The sequence below is a fragment of the Poecilia reticulata genome, linkage group LG1 (genome assembly GCF_000633615.1).
Source record: "Poecilia reticulata strain Guanapo linkage group LG1, Guppy_female_1.0+MT, whole genome shotgun sequence".
Taxonomy (NCBI): domain Eukaryota; kingdom Metazoa; phylum Chordata; class Actinopteri; order Cyprinodontiformes; family Poeciliidae; genus Poecilia; species Poecilia reticulata.
The window spans coordinates 25,630,018-25,639,210 of NC_024331.1; the positions used below are offsets into that span (position 1 = coordinate 25,630,018).

The 9,193-nt window shown below is 37.5% G+C and overlaps 2 protein-coding genes across 6 annotated transcripts in view; both read left to right on the plus strand.

The window, feature by feature from the left end:
• The window catches only part of polg2 (polymerase (DNA directed), gamma 2, accessory subunit), a 5,936-nt gene extending 4,916 nt beyond the window's left edge, over positions 1–1,020 (plus strand). The window contains exons 6-8 of one of the 4 annotated variants that reach the window (XM_008417682.2): positions 121–201; positions 302–402; positions 499–594. In XM_008417682.2, coding sequence (XP_008415904.1) covers positions 121–201; positions 302–402; positions 499–511 — 195 coding nt within the window. In that variant the 3' untranslated portion in view covers positions 512–594. Of the gene's footprint in view, positions 1–120; positions 202–301; positions 403–498 lie in introns of all 4 variants that reach the window. The other 3 variants (XM_008417687.1, XM_017309981.1, XM_008417674.2) reach the window with 3 other exon arrangements.
• Positions 1,021–2,995: 1,975 nt separating this feature from the next.
• Positions 2,996–9,193, plus strand: part of srp68 (signal recognition particle 68) — a 14,421-nt gene continuing 8,223 nt past the window's right edge. The window contains exons 1-8 of one of the 2 annotated variants that reach the window (XM_008417645.2): positions 2,996–3,148; positions 3,612–3,678; positions 4,585–4,698; positions 5,801–5,996; positions 6,220–6,302; positions 6,425–6,534; positions 6,623–6,702; positions 7,457–7,597. In XM_008417645.2, the coding sequence (XP_008415867.1) occupies positions 3,061–3,148; positions 3,612–3,678; positions 4,585–4,698; positions 5,801–5,996; positions 6,220–6,302; positions 6,425–6,534; positions 6,623–6,702; positions 7,457–7,597 (879 nt within the window). In that variant the 5' untranslated portion in view covers positions 2,996–3,060. The remainder of the gene's footprint in view (positions 3,149–3,611; positions 3,679–4,584; positions 4,699–5,800; positions 5,997–6,219; positions 6,303–6,424; positions 6,535–6,622; positions 6,703–7,456; positions 7,598–9,193) is intronic. The other variant, XM_008417651.2, reaches the window with a different exon arrangement.

A 9,193-nucleotide genomic window follows, 5' to 3' on the forward strand; every position in this document is an offset into this window, starting at 1 on the left:
GCTGCAGCAGAGAAAGGTGAGGCTGAGCTGCAGCAGAGAAAGGTGAGGCTGCGCCGCATCTCACCTGGAATACACACACTTCTCTCTTTAGTGAGCTCCGGTTTTCCGTTTCTGTTTTAGGTTTTAAAGCTGCATCCAGTTTTGGCTCCTGTTAAAGTGGCTTTAGATGTCGGCAAGGGAGCCACTGTGGAAATGAGGCAGGTCAGATCTTTATTCTGCTGACCTTTGATCCCGGAATATGAAATTGTCTAATCAGCATGCATAAAAGGAAGAATGTTAATTGCTTGAACATTTATCGTAGATCTGTGAGGGCCTCTTGCAGGAGTTTCTGGAAGCTAAGATCTCTGCGTGGCCTGGATATCTTGAATCTGTGCCGACATCATTAGAGCTTCTGAATGCCAAGTAAATAAATGCCTCTTACTGATGAAATGTCTTTCTGTTCACTATCAGGAGAAATGCAGAAATTATGGATCATCACTTGTGTTTTTCTGTAAATTGATTCCAGATATGATGAGATGGGCGTTCTCTTCACTGTGGTGATCGGTGAAAAGACTCTGGAGAGTGGCCTACTGCAAGTCCGCAGCAGAGACACCACCATCAGAGAGACCATGCACATTTCAGAAATTAGGAACTTTCTCTCTAAATATGTTTCTGCTGCTGACAAATTCTGAATGTGTGAAAATCATGATGGACTTCCCTCTGAGCGAAGTATCCAGTCCCATAAGTAAACCTGTCGCAACCAAACTGAGAGACTTTTGGGCTTTAACTCCTGGACTCTTCTGAAACGGCTAAAGAGACAGTTTGGAAGTAAAATGTCCTCAGCTTCCAGTCAATGGTTGATTTGTTATCACAAAGAGGATGATCAGTGAACAGATGACCAGTTAAAGTCAGAAAATATGCAAAGTAATTATTTCTCAGGGGAAATTATGAGCATTGTTGCATTACAGAATGGAGTATGACCTGTTTTTTTGTATTCTCAATAAAAACCTGTTGTTAGAAAAATAAACTACATTATCAGTCTGTTTGCAGTTTTTCTAGAACTTTCACCCATGATTATTTAATATGTTCATCGTATTGATAGTTTAATCAAAATTAAGTGGAAAATACATCTTCACATCCCATCAGCTCTGCAGTTTCTTCATTTAATGTACATTGCTTGCAAAGTATTTCTGCACTTTTCTCATTTTGTAGCATAACTACAAAACTCAGCATATTTTATTTGGCTTTTATGCAAACTAGGTGCGCAATTGTGGAGTGAAATGAAAATTTTCTTTTTAAATTTCTTTAAAAATCTTAAGAAAAAAAAGTGTTACCAATTTACATCATAAATCACTTAATTAGTAAATCATCTGCAGTGGTGGAGAAAGTACTCAAAAAATGTACTTAAGTAAAAGTGCAAATACACAGACAAAAATGTACTCAAGTAAAAGTAAAACTACCACATTAGCATTTGTACTTAAGTAAAAGCAAAGTACTGGCTTTTAAAAATACTTAAGTATTAAAAGTAAAAGTACTTGCTGAATGGATTACCTAATCGCTAATATCATTAAGTGTACCGATCGTATTTATTTTAATACTTTAGAAATGTGCCATTTTAATGAACAATGTCACAGATAAAGCATGTTTTTATTGTTTACTCTCTGTAAAACATAGTTTAGACTTAGATATGTGATTCTATGCATCATAATTTCAGGGATGGAAACATCTTGTCTCCTGTCCAAACATAAAATGAACTTCTCTTTTTTTTTGCTACTAGTGACTTTTATTTTTAAAGAAATCCAACAGAAAGTGGATGGAAAGAAGGTGGGTGGGAGAGGACAGGCAACCAATGAGCCAGTAGCAGAGTTGTAGTCAAGACCACCTACCCAAGACCAAGTCAAGACCAACACTCCCCGCTACGTGACACAAAAAAATTAACTTTTACTTATCAAAATTGCTTCTCAAATTGATCTGAAAGATCCACATTCCCATAAAAAACTAGATATTAAATACTTAGAGCTGAAATAAATGTAATCAGTAAAGATCAGTCCACAAGAATCGGATTGTTCCTGAATGTACCAGCGTTGTCCCATATTTGCAACACCTCAGTCAACACCTCCACACAATAATTCATTGCATGAGTGACAACTTTTTTTCATCACAGATGCAACGTGTGTCTCAGTCAGTACAGCTAGCTTTGCTAGCATCACGTCCACGGAGCTTACCTTTCTTTAAGCTTTCCTTCCAAGTGACGCTAAAAGTTAGACGAAGTCCCCACTGTCTGAAAGCGAAGTGCTGCTGATTTTACATGTAGCCATATCAATTTATGCAGCGCTATTATATTACTGATTATTAGACTCGCTCAGAGGAAACCACTGCGCATGTCTGGAGCTTCGCCTGCGAGTAAAGGTGGAGCCGATGGGTGACAACAGACACGTAAGTCACGTTATTGTTCGGATTTTACGGCGCCACCTTAAGTCCCTGAACTTCACATTTTAACCGGAAAAAAAGCGCAATGCGACTTGGATGTAACGAGTAACGCGACGGTTTTGTAGAAATGTAGTGAAGTAGAAAGTACAGATACTTACTGTAAAATGTAGTGGAATAAAAGTAGAAAGTATCCATTATTAAATCTACTTAAGTAAAGTACAGATACACGAAAATTGTACTTAAGTACAGTAACAAAGTACTTGTACTTCGTTACTTCCCACCACTGATCATCTGTACCAGGTGTGTTAAAGCAGGGAACTAGAAAGAAACAAGAAACTGTGTTTTATTCAGTTACTCGCAGTTTGTAGAGAATCCAGAAATTTTATTAAGAGTATCAGTACTTCATAATAATAACACTCAAGTAAAAGTAAAAAGCACCGCAAAGGAAAACGAGTATTACTATAAAGTTACTCAAGTAAATGTATCTGAATATGTTGAAGTCGCGCTAGTCAGTAAAGTTGTTTAATTTGCTTTTATATCTCTTTAAAGATAGGCCATTCTCTAAATCTCGCGAGATTAACCCATTTCTCATGCCTCTTAGTGGGTCTGCTGTTGGTGTGTGTGATTCAGATTAGCTGTTAGCTTGCAGAGATGACTGCGGACAAGCAGATCGATACTAAACTCCCTCCTACGGAAGAAAATAAAGAGAATGTACGAGAAGGATGGCTGGGTTTGGAAAGTATCCTTCACATTGCGGGGTTTCTCATCGGAGTGGTGATTTTTTAATGAGCGAAGCTGTTTCTAGTTCATCAAAGCTAAGCTAACGTTAGCTGCTTGGTAACGCAATTGAAAGGGTTAGCTTGGTTAGGCTACGTGTCATTTGACTACTATTGGTGGACATGAAAACGTTTTATTTTTGACATCGCAGAACGTTGAATAATTTATTTAATCAGCAGATATTTTGTCTACCTGTAAAACTCAGCTTGTCACAGAAAAGTAACGCTAAAATATTGAAGAAGAAAAAACGTGTACCATCTTTTAAGTTTCATTAGCTCTGCGCTTTCTAGGCTCACTGTTGGTTCATTCATCTGGTGCCAGCGCTGCACACACGTTCAGACTTGATTGTGTCACATTTGTCTATTGATATATATATATATATATATATATATATAAAAAGATTGTCTCTTAACACTGAATCGCAGTTCTTCAAATCATTAAGGAGTCCCAGCAGCAGCATGGCCTCAGGCACGGAGACTACCAAAGATACAGGTGAGTAGCCAGATTACGTCTGGGTACAAACTGGCCTTCAGGGTCATTATGTAGCTCAGTTTCTATTCAAACTGCATTTACAAACTTGGAAAACAAATATTCATACCTCTATTAATATACAGATGTAAAATATTATGGTTCAGTACAGTCAGAGGTGGTAGAGAAGCTAAAAATTGTACTCAGGTAAGAGTATTTGGTTAAAAAAGGCTACGTTGAGTAGTTGTGAACATAACATTTTATTTAAATTTGTAAAAAAAGAAAACTTAACGAGCTCAAAATATAAGGTTATGTGCAAATTCTGATATTTTAAAGAACAGGTACAAGGTAAAGGGCAGAGGTTTAAATTCAGGCAGAGGTTTCTCAGCATGAAGCTGTTAAGCTCAGAACTACAGTAAGGAATATATATATATATATATAAGATTAGAATAGTGTAAAATAGTCCCAGTGACAACATATGCTGCTTACTCTATTCATTTCATTTCCTAAAGGAGCTGCAGATATAAAAACAAATCTAGTGTACAAAGGAGTCCTACTTTAAGTATACAGTCTATTTGGTGCATTTTTAGTTAAAATATGATTAATCCTCATTCAGTGAAGTAACTTAAGTATGCAAAAACGTAACTTAAGTGAGCGTAGCATTACTTTATCTAGTTATTACTGAAATAAAAAGTATTGTGCAGTAAAACTGCTCTTTGAAGTACTTCTAATAGATTACTGTAGTAAATGTTTTGTGCTTTTTGTCATAGAAATCTGTACAATGTAAACAATGAACTAACCGAAGAGAATCCCAAAGGTGAAAATAGAATATATCTGCTGTATTGTCTCTAAATGGAGTTGCTTTAAAGTGAATGCACATTTATCTTACTTTATGTCAGTGTAAATACCTTTTTTTTTAATTCTTTGCAGGGGCTACTGCTCTCGTAGGCTGCGCCGCCTCCGAAAGACTCTTGGCTTCAAGATGGGAAACAGACACAAGTTTGTTGGAAAGAAAATCACAGTGGAAATCCTTTCTGACAGCAGGTTGGTGACGGCTGATGTGAACTTGGACCCTGGTGCAACACTAGTTAATCAAGTCGTAGCTTTTGGTCATTAAATATGTCATTTTTTTAAAGAAAAAATAACAATATAATCAGTTCTTAAGGGGGGGTATTTTTGTAAAATTGACTTAATTTTAGCTGTACATCATATCATAATGTTGCCTTGATTCTTTCATGCATATTTGCGAAATCATTGAATCTCCTGTTGCAACCAGTCAGGTGTGTCTTGACGCTTGGTTTCACAATTCGTCTACTTCCACAAAGCAATTAAAGAGAGAGGCCAGTTACAAAGCAATTTCTTTTAATTTCTTTTAATTTATGTTTGACATATAAACCTGTTTTAGTGACAGTTTCTTAATCATTCCATTTTGTAGCACAATGTGTCTGGAGAATAATGATACCGCCCCTTTAAATTGTTCAGGACAACAATGCATCGTGTGTTTTATCAAGTTGCTACAAAATCTAGTAAAAATACATCTTCTTTGGTTAAATAGATACATTTGCAATTCTTACTATGGTTGTAGAAAAAGTTTAAAATTATACAGAATTTATGACCTTCGATTTGCATCAAACCCAATTAAAAAAATTACACTGATAATAAAAATAAAATGGCAATTGGGAAAATTCTGCTATGAAACTAATTATTATTATTTTCAAATAACAGTTTATTTCTGGACTTTAAGTGTGTTTTCATGTGTAATTCTTTTTATTTTCTCACATTTTTTGGGGGAGTACAAGAGTTCTTTAAATAAAAAAAAAGACTGAATGAAAAAAGTAGATATAGAGTATATGTTGGTCAGGTTTCCATTATATTACATACAGCCAATTAACACCATGGACAGGTGAGTTATTCATTATAATTGAGCAAAAATAAATTCCCTGATTAATGTAACCACTGACGACAATTTAAACGTCGCTGTCTTGAATAGAAGTTTTTCCTTATTTTATCCTCGATCGTCTATGGCATCATATTTAAAGGTCCTGGAAGTTGCAACAGTTTAACAAACTACTTTAGCTGTTTTCTTGCAAAGTTCATGTCCGCCGGTAAATGAGTGCATGCGTGAAGCTTCCCTTCGTCCCTGCAGGTACCTGCTGCTCGTCCTGATGGAGGCGGAGCGCGCGTGGAGCTACGCCATGCAGCTGAAGCAGGAGGCCAACACGGAGCCCAGGAAGAAGTTCCACCTGCTCTCTCGTTTACGTAAAGCCGCCAAGCACAGCGAGAAGCTGGAGAAGCTCTGCGAGAGCCCCCGTGTCGACGCCAAGACCAAACTGGAAGCACAGGTTCGCTAAAGACCTGCTAACACTTCACAACACTTTCATGATGAGAGTGTGTGGAATAAATGCTGAAAATAAAGGATTGGAGCTGCCAGATATAAAGTGTCTTGTACTTTTCTCTGAATTAAAAGTTCCCTGTGTTCCACTTAACCTTTCTTTTTTTCTTACTAAACTTGTAAACGGAGAGGAATGAAACGGTTTTCAGTCATTGCTGATCGATTTGTTCCAGGCTTACATGGCGTACCTGACGGGGATGGTTCACTTTGAGCTGCAGGAGTGGAAACTTGCAATGGAGGCCTTCAACAAGTGCAAGTGAGTTTTAATCCAACTTTACTTGCAGTACAGTGTCTGAAAAAAGGGCTTCGTGTTGGATTTATGTCAATAAATGTACGAAGAAGAGCAAAAAAAAAGTAATCTCCTCTGCTTTTTGCCAGGACCATTTATGAGAAACTGGCCAGCGCCTTCACCGAGGAGATGGCCGTTCTGTATCGCCAGCGTGTGGATGAGATTTCGCCCAACATCCGCTATTGTGCTTACAACATAGGTGAGTAACTGGCTACCGAGCCTCAGCTTCAGGTTATTCTGAGGTAGGGAGACTTTTCTGACAGCTTTTCACGGTGAACCTCCTCCAGGTGACCAGAATGCCATCAATGACCTGATGCAGATGAGGCTGACCGGCGGAGGAGGCGGCATGATGGCTGAAAAGCTGGAGGTGATGCAGCGCTAAGCTTTTTTTCTTTAAATTCATGACATCAGATGTTTATATTTCTGAAAATGCATCTGACTTGATGGTCGTAATCAAACTCAAGTTTTGTTGTTACTGATGATGTTTTCATTCAGAGCAGCTCGGTCTAATATTTGATGTTATTTTAATTTATATTTCCGTGAAGTTCCAGTGAATCGCATAAAGACAAATCTTATGAATAAGTTTGTTTGCTTACTTCAGAAACAGGTTTGCTTTGGACATCATAACATTTAATAAGTGTCGTTTCAGCTGCTCTTTGCCTGGCAGCAGCTTTCTGGACACAATCACAATCTCAGACTGGAAGCTGCAGCGTGCAAAATATTGGCTCTTTTCCTACAAAAGCCCTTATAAATGGTGTAGAAAGATTTATGATTTTATTGTGAACGGCCCAGATTAGTTGGATCAAAACAAAACAAGCTGAGATTTAAATGATAGTTGGAGGTAAGGTATTCCGAAGTCTTGGACGGCCACGGCAAATTTTTAACTATCTCTACTTTTTATTCTTGATCACAACAAAAGGAGAAAATAATAAGGTGTAAAAGAAAAAAGCGGATTTGTAAAGTTGGTTGGTTTAAAAAAAAAAAAAAAAGAAGTTGCCTTGACGACGTCACAGATGATGCTGCAGCTGGACGCTTTGGGAGTTGAGTTCAGTCATTAGACATTTAAAAAGTCCTTTAATCACAGAGGTGGTATTAAATTCAGAGTGTTTTGTTCCCCTCAGGCTCTGATCACTCAAGCCAGAACCAAGCAGGCGGCCATGATGAGCGAGGTGGAGTGGCGAGGCCGGACCGTTCCTGTGAAGATCGACAAGGCTCGGATTTTCCTCCTGGGTCTGGCGGACAACGAGGCCGCCATCGCTCAGGTCAGCCTCTCTCTCGTGAACATGTTTTTAAAAGCGTGATAATCTCAACGCAGACAGCACCCTTTAAAACAAACGGATGTTCTTAAGTTAAATGTCCTTTTTTCAAAGGTGTTAAAACAATAGAGAAGTGCATGTGGTGTCGTTTATCTGCCATAACGGATATCAATATTGGCCCAAACTTTCATATCGGTGCATCACTAATTTGTACTAAAGCTGCTAAAATCTGCAGTTAAATGTAGTTGAAGCAATATGAACGTTCTCTGCTGGTTATTACACAAACTGGCCACCAGGGGGCTCACTTTGAGACGCTTGTCTTTCCTTTGCTTCCTCTCACTTTGTGTAAAATATAAAAATCTTCAAAACGAATTCTGGGAATAGAAAAGACGCATTCAATTAAAGTTTTTTGTATATTTTTTAAAAATTGTTTTTGTAAGTATAACGAAGGAAAAAAGATGTTTGAACCGACGACCTTTAGGTCCAGGCTCATCGTCTGTGCAGAGGGCATGTGAGGTCATCCAGCAGGTGACCAAATGAGTGGCTCATTAATGACAAAGTTTAGTTCGGTTCCTCTGTCATTTGACGTCTTTAAGTTTCTACTCGGGACGCACCGATTCTCTTTTTTAACTTCTGGTACCAACACAGAGGTCTGAGGTTTAGTGAGAGTCAATATGATCAGATACAGAAAAACAGCCGAATTCACTTAAAGTTTTTTTTTTTTTACGCAGACATAAATGTACAGAAGTACAAATGTATTTGCCAACTCTGCGCCAGTTCAGCACATTTAAATGCACTAATAGCTTCACCAGCGTGGTCAAACATGTAAAAACAAAACAACTTAAATTTGTTCAGTCAGACCAAATAAACTGAAAATAAAAAAAGAAACTGTTCACCTTTTATTAAGACAAAAAAAAAGTGCCTTTTTGTTTAATGTGGTATATGGAGCTAAAACAGTCTCATAATTCACAAACGCGTCATGTGCGAATTATGAGACTGTTTTAGCTCCATAATGGTATGATTAATTTAATATTTTGCATATAAAATTAAAAAAAAACCTCAATTATTTTTTGTTAGGGGTGCACCGATTTATCGACGCTAATTTTGTTAATTTTGGGAGATTGGTGATCATGTGAAGTTTAAAAATCAGCCGCTGTCCTTCCTGTTGGAGAGGTCCGACTGACGGACCGGCCCACCAGGTTATGTCACCCAACTGTTGCCAACTCGGCGACTTTCTTGCTATATTTTAGCAACATTTCAGACGGAAACAAAATGGTGTTGTGGCCATTTATGCTGAAATTTTGTAAACAGTCATTTCTATGAGTTTTTTTTCTTTTTTGGACAGTTGGAATAAACTGAAGTTGGTTCAAAACCAAAATTGGTAATGAATTTTTATATCTGAAATTGTTTAGATGACTTTGGTAGCTTTTAGACTCTTCCATTAGATAAAGTGATTAAGAACACACCAGGTGTTTGGTGGAGGTTTGGTGAATGTTCGGTGTGATGAGGAGGTTTTTGTAAAGTCTTTTTTTTTTTTTTTCACTTTTTGAACTTGAATTGTCAGATTAAGTAAACTTTTGTTTTCAACTAAGTTGTAAGATA